This window comes from Cynara cardunculus (assembly GCF_001531365.2).
Source record: "Cynara cardunculus var. scolymus isolate 2C chromosome LG 17, CcrdV1, whole genome shotgun sequence".
NCBI classification, from domain to species: domain Eukaryota; kingdom Viridiplantae; phylum Streptophyta; class Magnoliopsida; order Asterales; family Asteraceae; genus Cynara; species Cynara cardunculus.
The window spans coordinates 3,147,725-3,165,563 of NC_037544.1; the positions used below are offsets into that span (position 1 = coordinate 3,147,725).

The following is a 17,839-nucleotide window of genomic DNA, read 5'->3' on the forward strand; positions in this document are numbered from 1 at the left end:
AACCTTGAATATGTTATTTATCAACTCATAATTTCTTTTTCATCATCAACCATTTGATACAATTTATATATATTTTTCTTACGTATATCACATTCAATTAATTTTCTCTATTTACATATATATGTTCACAGTTACTGAACATATATACGAATGAGTTATATAGAGATGTGAATAGATTGAAAATATGTGTATATAAAAAGCATACATGACAATGTAATTGTCTAATGTATATATTAATAGAAATTCAACAAGCATATTAAATCCAAGAAATAAGAGGATATCGGGTTCATCGGGTTGGGTTGGGTTCAAATAATAGTAACCCAATACCTACGATTTGACAATTTTACAACTCGATTAGACATCGTGTTGCTTCGGGTTGGGTTATTTCGCGTTGGGTTGGGTTGGATTGATCGGATTGGTCGGGTTTTTGAGCACCCCTAGCTCCAGGTAAATGACATCCAGTAAGAAGCGGTTAACGAACAGCCCCTTTAGCCAAAATCAGACATAAGACTTGACATAATGGATATCCAAAAGAAGTTGATTTCTAACAGTGAAATCTGAATATCTTGCTTGAAGTTACAGAACCTGAGATCTACAGCCAAACGACAAGGGATCGGAGCTCGGAAAACATTACAACAACATCACGGAGACCGAAATGAAAACCGAAACGATACACATTGGACTCCAATTTCGACACGACTGTCGTATTATTGATGAAATCCAGTTTTCGAGAGACTGGTCTCTCGCCATTCTCGATTACAAGAATTGTGTAAAGAATCGGAATGACCTTTTTCTCTACCACTAAAGCTATCTTTTTATACCCCTCGACCACCCTCCTCTAACAACTCACTAACTGACCTCACCCTTGATTAAGCCAATTCCCCCTCTTGTAATTACTTATTTGCCCTCCTAGCATCATTAACTAGTTAACTCTTGATTCTTATCGATGAAAATCTACAGATTGAATTAAGATTTATAGGAAAAGCTTCATGATTCTGCCAGCAGATCGATCGAGTCCAACAAGCACCAATAGGGATGTGACTGAAATTCTACAACTACGGGATTTCAGGGTTCTCTTCTGCAAAACCAGATATAACGGATAACGATTGTCTAGTGAATTGCAGTAAAAGACGGTCAACAGGTTGGTGGCAAAAAATGCATGCAGAGATGAAACCATGTTAACCCAGTGAATCCCACACAGAGGTAGGGTCTTGGTCGTCCTCTGGTTATATAAATGTTTCCGTTAAATTCATGACCTTCTGACATGTTTGAAAATGTCACTGTTTAACATAAGATTATCACTTTCATACACAAGAATGCGTAGAAACCTTTCAGAAGGTCATGGATTTAAAAAGCACTTGTTAGGAGATCGTTTAGCTAAATAATCTGGTCTGAGGGTAGAATGTACGCAGACCTTGTCCCTTTAACCCAAAGGGTAAAAAGTGTATGCAGATATGGTGTTATTGAAGAAAACATTATCTAGGAAAACGGCCTGATAACTCACGTATGTATTCCGGGTCAATATGTACAAAGAAACTTGCAGCCACGATCATATAACAAAACAAGAGCATCAGTCCTTTGAAGTAATTGGACGTACCCTCCTGCATGTGTAAAATGAAGTTTATGTACAAATTTTGAGATAAAAAACGTAATACGAGCCGAGTATATCCCACCCAGAGGTGGAGTCTATGGAAGGTATGATGTTCGCAGACCTGAGTTGAGTTCAGTTCAGGTACTCCTCCGCTCCCATGAAATTTACAAAAAAGAAAGTTGATAGCATTAACATGAATGTCCACAATGAAAAAGGCACAGTTTTAGGAATGTGTAATTGTTACATTTTTTTAATTAACTAAATGACAATTTTACCCTTAATAATAGAGGGAGTAATGAATTTCCCCATCTCATAATCAAGGGTAAAAATGGAAAATAGGCACTTACATCAGAAAGTGGAGACCAGGATAAACTAAATTAGAATTGTGGACACTTATTATGTCGGGTGAAAAGTTGCAATTTTCATGGGACGGCAAAACTTGTTTTTTAATCAAAGAGTTTGGAATGAAATAGTCAATTGACAAGTCAAACCTGTAGAATGAAGGCTACCACCAGAACAGTCATGAAAAGAGTGGCCGTCTCGAAAAGTTGAAAATCCAGGTCCATGGGACGTCCGATGATCCACCCAACCACCACACAAAGCGGCGTCTACAAATACAAAAAAAAGAACATTTTAACCATTTTACTTGACATTTATCGTAGTTTCTAACATGCAAAAAGAACACTTCAATTGGTAAGAAATAGCAAAAGGATCATTTAATGGATGGTGATATCATTAGTACCGAAGAAATGAACCAAGATGCTTTTCGAATGGCAAAAAAAGATATAGTTAGCAAAAAATAGCAAAGGTGATAAATAACTTTTTTCAAGTACATATATATATATATATATATATATATCCACCTATATATATACGGCAGCATTCACACACACCTTGAAGCTCTACTGGTAACTCGGGTACCATTAGGCCAATGACCCTTTGGTACAATAACTTAATAGCCATTAATACCAAAAGTGATTGTAATGTCTATATTATCTAACTGTAACCCTGTAAATATACTGAAATGCAGATAATTTACCAAGAAATATAGCATCTTATTAGTCCATGTCGCTTATGGTGGTTCCTTTTCTTACCCATGAAGGTGTGTATTTTAGAAATTGCTGAGGATGGAAGTGAGAAATGAAGAAAACAAAGAATTTATATGAATTTGGAAGAAAATCCTCAAAACCCCGTCTTTTAGTTGTTCGTTTTTAACAAACATAGTACCACAAAAAAGAGAATTCACACATTGATTTAAATATATCCCACCCGAAGGCAACGTCGGGGGGTAGGACTTATGCAGACCTTTCCTCTGCCTCAAGAGGTTGTTTCTAAGAAGACCCCCGATAGCATTCATAAATAGATCTCATGAGAACTAGTATTGGCAATCAGGGTAAAAAAGGGCATTAAAACACATTAATGGGTTGTGAAATTTAATGCATAGTATAGACATATGAACTTATACAAGGTTTAACTTCACCTGTTCCCCTTTTAGTTTTGTGAGTGTGAACCTTGCAAAATGAGGGCGCAACCCTTTGCTCCTCAACTTTGGTCCCATGGTTATCATGGTGAGGTCCATGGGTGGTGCCTAGAGTCAAACACCGGACCTCCACCCGTTCTACAAGGATGCCCACCTCCTTACCCACTAGGCTAAAGTTGCGGGGAGCAGTGAGAAATTTTTTAGAGTAAACTTTATGTTTGGTCCTTGAGGTTTAGTTATACTTTATATTTTCTTTTAAAAAATAACAAATTTTAGTTTGAGATAAATTTTATAATAAAAATATTATGTTATTTTTTAAAAGAAAATTGAAGATTTTAATGGAAATACTAAAATACCCCTCGCTCTAACGGAGAACTAAACAAACTTAACGACCAGATACCACTCAGAGCAAAATGAAAACCACAAGGATGATGTCTAGACTTATCAAAGTTCTGGTCCTACTTTCAGATTTTTCACTAAACCTCAACGACCAAAATTGAAGTTTATTCAGTTTTTTATGTTTAAGTCTTGCCTAATTTTGCAATGTGAGTGGAAACTATAGAAAGAAGAGCAAGTACAAATGCACACAAGTGGTAGTATATGTACTCCATTTCCATACATTAGGTCATTTTCCTTTGTAATTGAAAATAACATCAAATACTTACCACGAACATGGATATTTGTGTCGAAGAGCCAACCGCCACTCCTAAAGAAATGTCCTGCACAAATAATGAAGAACTAAAAATAAAAGACGGTCCTTACATTTTTTATACACCGTAAGTGTATAAAAGTTCACACAAAGCACAAAGACAACAAGGGTCGCATGATTTACTATCCAAGATCTTCTCGTGTTAAAAAGTTTTTACACTTTCCCTTCATCACAAAATAAGTGCCCACATTCCTATTCTAGTTTGTCCCAAAATAAATGTCCACTTTCAGAAGTAAGTGTAAGTCCCAAATTTCCAACAATACCCTTAATTATGAGATGCAGAAATTCATTACGCCCCTATTATTAACAATAAAATTGTCATTTAGTTAATTCAAAAGTGTATAATTACACATTTCTAAAACTGTATGCCTTTTTCATTATGGACATTTATTTTGGGACGGAGGGAGTGACAACAAGCGAGACAAAGACTTACAAGTTTATCTTTTACCGCAAACATGATAGCACTTGCGTGTTCTGCTGCATTTCCGACAATAGGAAGTAGAATAACACTAATGAATGCTACTGGGACGTCCATCGCGGAAGCAGCACCCTGAGACCGTATTTATATAAAATAAAAGAAGAGGGGTAGCATAAAAAAGGGTACCTGGGTTACTAGTAGATTCCAATCTCCCTGGAGGTCAGGGGTTCAAGCCTCACCAAAGATGAGGAGTATGTGTGAGTTTTTCCGTATATAAATATTATATACATCAATAGAGAAAAGATTTGAACCTCTATGGCATTGACCAAGTACTCCGAGAGAATTGAAATGAAAAGAGTCAAAAGGCCGAGCCATATAAGTGATTCCCACTTTGAAACATCTGCCAATTCTTCCTCAACCGGACTCCCACTTGGACTACCGTCCTGATATTTTTAATCATTATCAAAAATAACTATTAAGATATTGCAGGATCCTTCACATTACTATTGTAAACTAGGGGTGTTCGCGGTGCGGTTTGGGGCCAAATAACAAACCGCACCGTATATATCTCAAACCGCAAAAAACAGCACCGCGAAATGCAGTGCGGTTATGCGGTTTGTACCTAACATACTTTACACCTACAACCCAATAATTATAAGATTAAAAGTTTAATATAAAATCAACAATAACGTGACCATAGTCCAAACAAACATAAAATCTAAATCATCCGATTACCAAATACATATTACATAATTAAAAATAGTCTAAGAAAACTAAAATATTACAGAATTAAAAGTCTAAGAAAACTAAAATATTACATAATAGAAAATAGTCTAAGAAAACTAAAAGATATACGTAAATTAGCCTAATTATATATATAATATAAATTACAATATATATAACGTGCGGTGAGGTTTTCCACCTTGGTTTGATAACTCAAAACCGCACAGCATAGTGTGGTTTGATAAAAATGTAAATCGCACCGCAAAAGTTCTAAACCGTGCTTTGCAGTGCGATGTGGGTGGTTTGTGTGGTTTGGTGGTTTGTGTGGTTTGGTGATTTGGATGAACACCCATGTTGTAAACATCAAGCGTTAGAGGATAAACTAAGTTAAATCAAGCAAAACGAGCCCAATAAGTCCCACCCGGAGGTGAGGTCTAGTCTAGGGAGTGAATCAGTATAAGATGTATGTAGACCTGACCTCTACCTCAAATAGCAGAGCGGTTGTTTCCGTGAAAATAGGATGTAAAGATTAAGAGGGTGATCTCGAACCTCTTTAGTTGGCACATACTCTTGCTTCTGGTTCGTCAACTGAAAGAAAATATAAATACCATACGCTAAAAGCATTAAGCAACTCGTAAATCTTGAAAGCGCCAACTCTGATGTCCCAATATGCAATTCGGTCTGCGTGACATGGAGAACGGCCGGAAAAAGCAAGCCCATGACCGCCATCAAAAGCAATCCCACGTTCATCCCCACGCTCGACTAACAAGAAAGCTTGGAATAAATCTCATGGTTTAATAATCAATCAAACCAAACGAGCCCAGTATATCCCACCCAGATGTGGAGTCTGGGGTAAAATGTACGTAGACCTGACCTCTTAGTGAAAGATGTGTGAAAGGGAGAAAAACAAATATGTTAAAAAAGCAAAAAGCTAGATAAAACTATAGAAATTAACTAACCCTGTTAAATATTTGTTCCCTATTACGATTAGCAACTCCTCCGATAAAAAGCGCGCATCCAAGAACGAGCAACATGTTGGACAAGATTGACCCTAGTAGCGATTGTTGCACAAGACGTATCATGCCTCCCTTCATTGCATGCATCGATATTATCAACTCCGTTGCATTGCCAAAAGTGGCATTCAGAAGACCCCCGACTACAATATCAAATTTCCAAATCCACATAAGTAGCGGTAGGGGTATCGTGGTACAGTTTGGGGCCGAACTGCAGACGCACCACATATGTGGTTTGAGCATTTTCCCAAACCGCACCACATGTACTCAAACCGTAAAAAAACCGCACCGCAAAATTCAGTTAGGTGGGGTGCGGTTTGTACCTAAGGCACTTTCACCTACAATCCGATAATTATAAGATTAAAACTTTATTATAAATAATGATAACATGACCGTAGTCCAAACAGATAAAAAGTTTAAATACATTTGATTCCTAAATACATATTACATAATGAAAAAGAGTCTTAAGAAAGCTAAAAAATTTATGTAAATTAGCCTAATTATTATATATAATATAATACAAATTAAAATAAATATATATATATATAATATGTGGTGCGGCTTGAACCGCGGTTTGATAACTCAGAACACGCAAACTGCACCATATAGTTTGGAAAAAATGCAAACCGCACCGCAGAAGTTCAAAATCGCGTTTTGCGGTGCGGCGTGGGTGGTTGTGCGGTTTGGATGAACACCCCTAGATAGTTGTGTACGATTCGTATACCCATATAGTAGTAGAGGCAAGGTTTGAGTACAATCTACACCACAAGACCCTATTTTGTGTGGGATATACTTTTGGTTTTAGCAGACAGATGGTGGAAACTTGAAAAACGAACCTGTGGGTCCGGTGTAGAAAGCCATCTGCCTGCACAAAAGAAGCCAAAACACATTATGTAAATATTTATACATATTAGAGATGTCGTTCAATACTTGTATAGACGACGTGTAGATAATTACTCGGTGGCCCAACCCAGACGCTCTGCCAAAGGGATGATGCCCAATAAGCTCAATAAGAAGACCCAACCCTGATATCATATACAAACAAGTGAAAATATGCACACACAGAAAAGTATTTACGGTGTTATACTATATAATGTTCCCTCTGTCCCAAAATAAGTGTCCAAATTTCTATTTTAGTTTGTCCCAAAATAGCTGTCCTCTTTCAAAAGTAAGTGTCTACTTTCCAATTCTAACCTTAATTATGAGATGGAGAAGTTCATTACTCCCTCAACTATTAAGGGTAAAATTGTAATTTAGCTAATTAAAAGTGTAACAATTACATATTTCTAAAACTGTCCCTTTTTCATTGTGGAAATTTATTTTGGGACGGAGGGAGTAACAGTGTTAACAAAGTAACTCACTTGACGACTCGACAATTGATCAACCAGCATTGCTAACGGGCCACAAGGTAAGAGTAAATTTATTTTATCAGAGAAGAAAGCAGTCTTTATACTGGCTAACACTATTCTCCATACACAATTAGTGCCAAAACTTTCTGAGCCACCTTTTAAGGTAGCCAAATTTCTGGTAGTTGACACAGGAACGGACCGGCTATCATCATGTAGCTCGATCATTGACTTTCCCTCTGATGCCCCCTTCTGTGAAATTTCTTGTGTTAGAGAAAGGCACAAATTAGTTGTTGGCTGATAGGCTAGCTGCTAGCTGTCGTTTTACCAAACTAGTCATGTTTGGTAAAAACTAGCTGGGAGCATCTCCCATTGCTACAATTTTTCTAAAATAGGGTATCTAAAATCAAAATCTCTAAAAAATTACATCCAACTCAAACAGCTACTCTATTTTAGCAATTTCAGCATCAGATATATTAATTAAATATTCTATAATTCATCAACCCAATACACTTCTGAAAAAAATAAAAAACTTTATAAAATATTATAACACATTCAACCTCCTTGGTGGAAACAAATAAAATAATATACATATACACATATAGATGTCCTCAATATTAAGTTTTAGAGATTTCTCCAAATTTGGAGATTTCTACCTTTTTTTCTCTATCTTAGGGGCTGTTTACCCAAATGCTTACCCGGTAAGCGCTTACCGGTAGGAGTCAATACTGTAATCTATTTTACCAAGTAAGATGGCAGTATATTAAAATGGTATCGTATGTAACAATTTACTCGGTAAACGCTTACCCGGGTAAGAGTCATCACCATCACTTATTAAGACCCTCTATCTTTACCATTGCTCTTACTGGGTAAGATTTTCGGTTCTTGCCATATTCATCAGGTAAGAAAAATTATCAGATAAACACTTATCAGGTAGGTGTTTAGTAAACGGGCTCCTTTTTGCATAGTTGTTGGGACAAAAAAGAACTCCTAAATCTCTATTTTTGAATAGTTGTTGGAGATGCTCGAATAAGCTAAATGACAAAATAACCTAAAACAGTATGTCGAAAAATTAATTGGAAAATGTAAAGGGCATGATTGGAAAAAAGAAGTGGAAAAGAGCACGTGGACCTTATCTCCTTATTTATTCGCTAGCTTATGGCTTACCAAACGAAACTTTTTCAATAAGCTAGCTTACAGGTAAATCAACACAAATATCAATAGAATACGGATTAGGGAGAGTAAAACTCACTTCTATAGGGGAGTTCAATCCAACAATCCGCAAACTGTTGCTGTTACCCATTTTTTGCAGAGAAGCTAGAGCTCCAATGCATTCATCTTGATTCAATCCATGAACCTAACGCCTCCATCTAAATTCCAAGCAAAACCAATATACAAATAAAATAAAGAAAACAAAGGGGCTTTCGCCTAACGGTTATCCGACCCTTTGGCCTATACAAATAAAATAAAGAAAACAAAGGTCCTTTGGCCTAACTGTATCCTAGCCTTTGGCCTTCCACGGGGTCTGGGTTCAAACCACACCAAAGGTGAAGTGGGTGTGTGAGCTTATTTGTTGCATTTGCCGTGTATAAATATTATATTTGGGCAAAAAGTTGATTACCAACAACCCCAACCGGATCCATCAAGAACACCAATGTGAGAGGGGATTTTTTTTGGCTCCTTCTGTGGATGAGGCCTGCAATTGAAAGCAGGACTGTCCTTTATTTGGGCAAATGCCAACTGTATTTATATTATTATATCATTCAATAACTATATAAATTCTGTAGAACACTCAGACTAGACCCTAGGGCAAAGAAAAAATTAACTAAGGGAAACCATGTCTAATGGGAAATTTCTAACAAAGTACCAAACTATGAACGAAATCAATGATTTTATCGCTAAATAGTAAATACACACGAATAATATCAAGCAGATTGCACAATTCTCTTCATGAAGAGGATTGGATTCCTAAAATAACATAAAAAAAGGGAAATTCTCTATCTGTTATTAGAGGATTTCGCCCTTTTTTGTGTTTGCATGTCGTAGTTATGGTTATTGGAATTCGCAAAAGAGAGGTTGGAAAGTGCGTACGCTGAGTTGATCAGAATCACTGAAATTCGGTGTTCGTCTTCGACCGTCACTGACATTGGTGTGAAGAAATCGCTCGTTCTTGATGTTTTGCCTGTGTCTTGAATTGAACGTCGATTTCATCTGATTGAACAAGCGTCAAAATGTTGGGGGCTGATTCATAATGTTTTCAGGTCTGTTTAATAAATAACATTTCAAAAACGTTATGAAAATTCATTAATTTACGGTTATGAAAATAATTTACACGTGAGACCATAAAAACAAATTATTATTTTTTTAAAATATTTTTGTTGACTTATTATAAGTTAAAAAGGTTTAACTTCTTCAAGAACTACTTATTACCAATTTGGCACCGGTATAAATTATTTATCCAAACACTCAAAAATGTTTATTTACAGTATCACACCGAAATAAATCAATAAGTTGTTTTTATAAGCAATTCCAAACACCCTAAAAATAACATTCAACATTCAAAGTAAAATATTATAAAGGTAAAAAACAACGAATTTCACTACCCTTTCTTAGTTATAATAAAAAAAGTACGGCCAGTTGTAAACATATTTACTAGTTATATCATATGTAATCGCTTGAATCTCGAGACGCTTTTCAAACCAACACTAGAAATCTTTGACAAACAGCATCACGAATCATTATTATTCCGACACAAGAAAAGGATCACTGACAGTCTGTTCAAGGTTCCAAACTCAATGATTACAACTAAACAACCCGACCACTGTTGTTTTCTTTCAAGCTTTCTTGCATGAAAAAAGTAACGTACTTTAACTTGATTTCTATTTTGGGTAACGAACTTCCAAAACTTTCATTTTTGTACCTAAAATGTAAAGTTTTAAACATTTAATTACTCAGGTAACCGGTTGAAGCATTAGTCAATTACCATGTTGATGTGGTATTCAACTCAATATTATTTATTATCCAACCTAATTTCATCTTATTACTTGTCTGATCAGCATGGTAAACGGTTCATGTACTTTCTTGCCAATGACCTAACAATCAAGAAAATCCCCAATGATTTTGGAGTGACTCGAACCGATCACACCTTTAAGAAGAAGTTTCAAAGGCTTAAACTTTATTGCCAATGAGTTAACCCCAAAAGGTTTTAAATATTTGTGTTGGGCTCTTGTATCCCGGTTCAATATTTTTTAAACTCATTAATCATGGGATGTATTAACCTTTTCAATCTTTACATAATGCACCTGAGTACTTGTATAAACCGGGCCTTAACAGTCCTAGTGTAAGGGTAATGTGTAGTAACCGGGCCTAGCGGTCCCTGTCCCGGGCCTTGACCAAATGTGCATAACCCCCTTAACCGATATAACTGATTCTCCATAACATGGCCTTTAACCGAACTTGGATCTGGAGAAAGAAATTCATTTTTAAGATCTTTTTCCATAATTTTATTTTTCCTGAATCGAGACATTGAAATAAACTTCAAAAGTGCTTTTGATTAAAATTTATTCTTGATGTTGTTTTTATCTGATTTTTACAACTTTATACATCCTTTTTTACAACTTACCTTTGAAAATTGAGACATTGATGTTTGTTGGAATACGTTGGAAAAAAAATTCAATTAATTATATTGATCTTCAATTTTCTTTGTCGTTGTAAATGTCTCGTTTTGTCGATCTTTCAATGGATGTTTCGATTTTACATTTGTCTCTCTAAACTCACCTAGTGTTCATCATCTTATACATGTCCATCAATCATATAAATACATGTAACCAGATAGACTTAGTAAACATGAATTAAATAAATTTAAAATAAATAAAAATCTGATGTGTCTTAATTTCATTATGAAACATGTAATATTAGGACAGGTGATTTTTATCCATAACCCTTCAAGCACGTGCAACCTTCCACCAACTCCTTGCTAAGTCTTGTCCTCTGAATTAAATACAAGATTAAGATAGCAAAAGTAGGCGAAAACACAAATATGAGATTACAAGAGCGAAAGTAGATGAAAATGCAAACTGAACTAAAACAGGAGCCAAAATCACAAACTATAACGAATATTACGAGTCTTTTTTTTTTGTATTTTATAGCTTTTTATTTTCCCCACCCAATCGAAGATTTTATATTCTAGAATGTTCAAATAAGCCAAAAAAAAACCCCTCCAAACGGCTATATGGCTGTCGCCCAACGGCTAGAAATATTTTAAAAAATGGCAGTCTTCAAAACCAGACCCGATTAACTGGTCCTTAGCTGTTGCGCCAAAAAGATCCTCTAGGCCCTAACCGGTACAAACCTGACCGAACCATCTTGGTCCTTTTGGTCTGGGTTGTAACAAGTAGTTGTTTTGTCTCAAATGTTGTTTGGAGTAAACGACGAGAACTCAAAAACCCATCCTTTGAATCGACCATTGTATCGGGCATGTAATCATTCATCATCATGTACAAGTACTAAACGGTTTTTTGTGAATTTCTTGAGGAAGGTCAAAAGACCGGTTTTGATCCAGGCTTAGCCAAACTAGGGGTCCGTTTACCAAATTAAAACCGTATCAGCAAGAGTTATTACCCTCGCTTACCTTGTCGGGTAACATTCTTGACCATCAACATGAATTGTTACCCGGTAAGCACAAACCTGGTAACTGTCTTCTCCCTAACTTACCGGATAAGAACCTTAGTTGTTGACATGCCTCTTACCAGGTAAATTTTTTGTCATTGCCATGCTTAACCTAGTAAAGATAAGTGACCTGGTAAGCACTTACCCAATAAGTATTTACCTGGTAAGCATTTGGTAAACAGCTTCCCTGTTTGCCAAAGAGAGAATGTTTTGATAGATGTGGCAAAGATCAAGATGCTTATTGAAACCCCAATCGAACAGCTTGACAGTATATGTATAAAGCAAGCATGCTCATAAGAAAACTGAAGCCCAAATTCAACAAATAAAATAAATAAATATATATACCAATTCATCTGATTTCAAGCTGACACCAATTTTACATATGTTGGATTATGCAAGAATCGAAAGAAAAGAGCGATCTATTCATGAATGTTGGGAGTCAAAGGAGAAAAAGCTAGAAATGCCGTGGTCAGAAAGAACACAAAGAATTGGAATTGGATCAAAGCCATTAACTTGTTTGCCCTTTTCTTTTAACTGCAACAGGCTCCTGCTTGATTAGGGGTGCCATCTCTTCCTCCTGATGGCCCAGGGATACCGCCGTATCCAACTTTAATCCCGTAAGACTGCCATTAACAAAAAAAACACTTTTTAACATGAGAAAAGATTCATAAATAAGGGACCGTTTACTAAACGCTCACTGGTCATTTACCTTACTGGATGAACATGACAAGGGCTGATAATCTTACCTAGCAAAAGCGATAATAAGGATGGACAGTCTTACCCAGTAAGTGAGGTTGACAACTCTTACCCCGTAAGTGCTTACCGGGTAAATTGTTGCATATAATACCGTTTTGATAGACTATAATCTTACCCGGTGAAGTAAGTTAGAATGTTAACTCTTGCCTGTATACGCTAAGCGTTTGGGTAAACGACCCCCAAGTGTCAATGTTCCTTTTAGATTTCTTCATCAAGTACTTTTGGTTTGTAAGTCAAGTCTTATAATGGCTTTTCTAATGACCCCTTGTGTGAGAGAGAATATGTCGAATCCTATCATTACTCTCTAAAAGAGCCCTTAACGGAAAGGGAGGTTCAAACATATCTCAAAGTAGAAAGGTCCGAGTCTAGCTGATGTGGGATTCCGCTAGAAGTAGAATGGTCCAAGTCTAGCTGCCGCGGGACTCTAACACACCCCTCCAAAGGAGGCTAGATGGGCACAAATATCCCAGAGTGTCGAGTCTCGAGCAAAGATGTCCTAGATGCATGTGAGAATATGTGGAGCCTCCAAAGAAGGACAAATTTCATAGGGTGTCGTCTCCAAGGCAAAGATTCCAAACCTTTGCTTTGATATCATGTCATGTCAGGGTAAGTGAAACCCCATCAGATTACTCTCCAAAACAGCCCTTAGAACATCTCCAACAGATTCTCTCCAAAATTTCTCCAAAATGGAGAATCAAACTTTAAAATCTCCAAAAGTAAATTGCATTCAACTCTAACAGCTTCTCCATTTTGGATATTACAATATTGATTATATTATTAAAATATTTCATACATTTAATAAAAAATATTATTTCTCTCTGCTAAACATTTAATTTCAAGGTTTTTTATTGGTGAAATATAATATAAAAAAATATTTCTCTCTCGTGGTAATCATTTTTTGGGAGTTCTCCAAATTTGAAGATTTCACACTCTCCTACTTTATTCATTTTGGAAAATTTGTTGGAGCAAAAACTTGCCCAAAATCTCTGTTTTCTCCATTTTAGAGAATTTGTTGCAGATGCTCTTAAGGAGACGAAGGAAGTTACAACCCAAAAGAGCCCTTTAAAGAAAGAATGGAAGTTTCAACGTTTATTAAATTGGGAAGGTCAAAGACTCAAACTCTAGCCAATGTGACCTTGGAAAGCCATTAAAGAATAAGCATGAGAATATCGTATGAAAAAGTAAAGTCACACGTGCCTCGTTTGATACGTCGAAAACTCCATCCTGAATCTTCTTGTAAATCGTTCCAGCAGTGTTGATAAATGCCTGAGAAATTTGTAAATCAGAAAGGGACTCAAATATGTTCACATGTGCATCAAGCCATCTATTAGTAATTATATAAGTTATAACATGTAATCAATTACCTCCTCAACGTTCTGTGCTGTTTTTGCGGAGGCTTCCATGAATATTAGACCATTTTCCTTGGCAAATTGTTCTCCTTCTTCAGTACTAACAGCTCGTCTATGTGCAAGATCACACTTATTACCAATAAGCATAACAGTCATATTTGCATTTGCATGCTGCCTAGCATCCTCCAACCAGCTTGCAAGGTGATTGAAAGTTTCCCTCCTGCATGGTAAACATTAAAGACCATGTTCTTTAAACAAACAATACATCACTAGACAACTATTCCACCAGACCAACCTTATCAGGCATATTTGATTTCCGCTTTGCAATAAAAATATCAGTTATAAACAAGCTTTCAGAATTGAGACCATGGACGGACCAGATGTAGAGCATATGGTGGCCCGTGCCACCGTATTGTTCATCCGTCGTAGTGTAAAAAATTCTAGGGGCGTGAAAAGTGCCACCGTATATATATATTGAAACTACAATGAGAACACAAGTTTTCCTTGGTAGAGTTGGTTTGCAAGGGTTTTCTTCCACCCCATACCCGATTTCAATTGCCGTTAGTGTCATTTTCTTAGTTTTTAACTTTTAATTTCAGATCTATTATGATACTGAAAAAAATTGCAATAAAAGGCTTGAACACAAGATCTCACCTATGAAAAGAAATGAACTAACCAACAGATCGATGATGATTTTGTGAAAAATATCTCCATATTAGTTTCTTATAGTCAAATGGTGCCACTATTTGAAAAAATTTCTGGGTCCGTCCCTGGTTGAGACCAACATCATTAATTGAGGGCGTAAGCTTGTTTTTACAAAAGAGATATCACTAATGAAGGACAGCATCATAAAAAGTAGGCTTATAAGAGCACAAGGGTATATTTACTCCTTGTTAATGCCACTTTTTCAGGCTTGACCTTTTATCAACTCTTGTTTACAAACTACAATAAAAATGCCCTTCACTAAAGTAAATTTCAAGATGGTTGTTATCAATTTTCCAACGATATCAATTGCTTCCATCATCCCAAACTAAATGTCCATAATGAAAAAGACACACAGTGTTATAACTGTGTAATTATTACACTTTTTAATCAACTAAATGAAAATTGTACCCTTAATAATAGTTGGAGTAATGAATTTCTCTATCTCATAGTCAAGGATAAAATTGGGAAGTAGACATTCACTTTTGAAACTGGACACTTATTTTGGACAGACAAAATAGAAACGTAAACACTTATTTTAGGACGAACCAAAATAGAAATGTGAACAATTAATATTGAACGGAGGGAGCATATGTGGCTTTATTAGGAAAGGAGTTAGATACACCTGAACATTGATCTAGTGCCAAAAACTTTGATTTGCATGTAAACCAGAAACCTTGTAACATCATGAAATGCATGAACATTTTCCATGCCACATCAGCAAGCTATTCTTCTGAAGAATTGCAGAAGATTATCACAATGGAATCATACCTAGTGATGTCATAAACCAGAAGTGCACCAGCAGCACCTCTATAGTATGACCGTGTTATAGATCTAAACGATTCCTGACCCGCCTGAGATGCCAAAATCAAAAACAGAAGGATAAAGATGAAGTGAAATTTTAGTGACGGTCGGAAGACTGCATAAAAGAGTTGATTAAGTGCAAAAACAAGAAAAAAATGACACCTATAACAATCAGGGTACAAGAACATAAAGCTAAAAGAGGCAATAACAAACCGTATCCCAGATCTGCAGCTTTATTGGTTTGTTGTCAATTGTTATCATTCTGGCACCAAATTCAACACCAATTGTTAAATCATGAACTGGCTGAAAACGCTTGTCTGTGAACTGCAGAAGAAGGCATGATTTTCCAACCCCTGCATAGCAAAGACCATTGATGTTAGTTGCTATTTTCCCTTCCTTTAATTAACAATCTCTACAAACATAACATAAAGAAAGATGTTCTCATGTCCATCCCATTTCCGCCCTCAGAAATTCAACACTCTCAATTGGGTGAGTGAAATTTTTATTGTTGATGGTTTTTCTTTTCTAATTTCATCGAGTTTGTCATAACTAATACAGTATGTATGCATTTAAGTGCTTTCACTGTTGATTTATCATCAATTGGACCCATAAGGATCACAAAGATAGGCAGGAAGAAGCCGCAGGGGGGGTTGATTAAGAGCTTATTTTGTTATCTTTTATGTTCTTAATCTTTAAAATGTGAAACCTCTTGCATTTTAATTAAATCTATGGTGCTAATTCACAGTCTACACACAAACACACACAGAGATGACTGGATGGGAGAGGACACAGAAAGAATCAAGTAGAAAACTTTTAGCACTGAGACCCATGTACATATTGTAGCAATATATGCAACCCTTATTGAGCATCACCAACCTACTTAAATAAGCATATAATTGTACAATGTTTGTCAACTATGCGTAATAGACGATTAGAGAATACTGCCACTGAATACATTTATGTGCAGAGATGTTGAAGTTTCTGGATTCCAGATTCAGCCAAAATATCTAATTTCTTGTCAATAAATTCCATCAACTTAATCCATTATGCTGAATATATAGCTTGGTCCAATTGGGAAATAAATGACCAGACGATTCTTGTACACCAATTGACGCGTTTGAAAAAGATCTAGAATATTCGGCTGGGGAAGCATAAATGCAAGCATACCCTAGGACCTTCGGACTATGGAGTTGGTTGAAATTACAGCACAATTGTCAAGATTATTTAATTATTTCCATAGCATTCAACTACAGCACCATCCAAAACAAAACGATGAATCTACTAAAGCATCTCGTTTCAATGTCTCTTGCTAAAAAGGATTGAATACACTACTTAAAAGGTAAGAAGGTAATTAGCATACTCTAATAGAAATCATCAGCAAAAGAACAAAAGCGTATAACTAAGGCACACCAGGTTAATGTTGAACAAATTGATCATGACAACACTTTACATTTACAAAATAAAAATACAGCTGTATAATGTCTTGTTTGATTTTGTTTTCCTGCTTATATGCGTAAAACTAATACGGTTTGAAAGATCATGATAAAGATTTGACTCTACATAATAAGTTTCTGCTCAATTCTTTCAAATCCCGTTCTTATAACCACATACTAATTCAGTAATTTGGTTTCGGATTTAAGTTTGGCATAGATGTGGTTCATGTTAGAAGTTGCGTAGGTAAACCAAACAATTTCGAGAACTTGAACAAAACATTTAATTCCGCACGCTCTAAAAATCATTAAAATGCATAAGCGAGTGCCTAGCGTTTACAATTACAATCAAAAACACCATTCAAATAGACGGATATAGATTTCATAATCCAATACAAAAACAATTGTGATAAAAAAAAACTCCAAAAATTAACCAGAACACAAAACAATCAAGAGCGCCATCGTCTCCGCATTAACATTATACAAAACATAACGACCAACACAAAGGTTTGATTGTACATATAGGATCAACGATTGAATCACAAATTGCAACACAAATTAAATCGATTACCGGTATCTCCGATGATGATGTACTTGAACAGGTAGGCGTATGACATGATTGTTGAGATCTTTCAGAATCTTCGACGTAACAAATTCAATATCAGCAAATCGAATCGACTAAAATCGAACACTGACTTCTAACGAATCAATGTTAATGAATCTCAACGAAGGTAGTGATCCTCTTGAAGAAGAAAACTTGGAGATCGGAAAACGCAATCCTGCATTTGAGGTTTTCTTATAGAGAAAATAGAACAAAGATGCGAATAGAACGAACTATTGAAATCGTATT

At 35.9% G+C, this 17,839-nt stretch overlaps 2 protein-coding genes across 5 annotated transcripts; both read right to left on the bottom strand.

Moving 5' to 3' along the window:
- Window positions 1-945: 945 nt before the first annotated feature.
- On the bottom strand, window positions 946-9,452 carry LOC112500513 (vacuolar cation/proton exchanger 3-like). 4 transcript variants are annotated; one of them, XM_025104012.1, is made up of 12 exons: window positions 8,533-9,444; window positions 7,296-7,532; window positions 6,892-6,959; window positions 6,771-6,799; window positions 5,881-6,077; window positions 5,471-5,683; window positions 4,510-4,641; window positions 4,214-4,330; window positions 3,737-3,790; window positions 2,083-2,199; window positions 1,505-1,601; window positions 946-1,078 (listed from the first exon to the last, which is right to left on the bottom strand). In XM_025104012.1, the coding sequence occupies exons 1-12, from the start codon at window positions 8,581-8,583 to the stop codon at window positions 1,056-1,058; spliced, it is 1,335 nt and encodes a 444-aa protein (XP_024959780.1). In that variant the 5' UTR covers window positions 8,584-9,444; the 3' UTR covers window positions 946-1,055. The 4 variants fall into 4 exon arrangements, with proteins under 4 accessions (XP_024959780.1, XP_024959779.1, XP_024959778.1 ...); XM_025104011.1 differs by lacking the exon at window positions 946-1,078 and having other exon boundaries at window positions 1,295-1,601; window positions 8,533-8,650; window positions 9,372-9,452; XM_025104010.1 differs by lacking the exon at window positions 946-1,078 and having other exon boundaries at window positions 1,295-1,601; window positions 8,533-8,650; window positions 8,902-9,444.
- Window positions 9,453-12,262: 2,810 nt separating this feature from the next.
- Window positions 12,263-17,826, bottom strand: LOC112501181 (ras-related protein RABB1c-like). Its single transcript, XM_025104860.1, has 6 exons — window positions 17,561-17,826; window positions 15,773-15,912; window positions 15,527-15,609; window positions 14,069-14,273; window positions 13,902-13,970; window positions 12,263-12,571 (listed from the first exon to the last, which is right to left on the bottom strand). The coding sequence occupies exons 1-6, from the start codon at window positions 17,604-17,606 to the stop codon at window positions 12,479-12,481; spliced, it is 636 nt and encodes a 211-aa protein (XP_024960628.1). The 5' UTR covers window positions 17,607-17,826; the 3' UTR covers window positions 12,263-12,478.
- Between the last annotated feature and the right edge of the window lie 13 nt (window positions 17,827-17,839).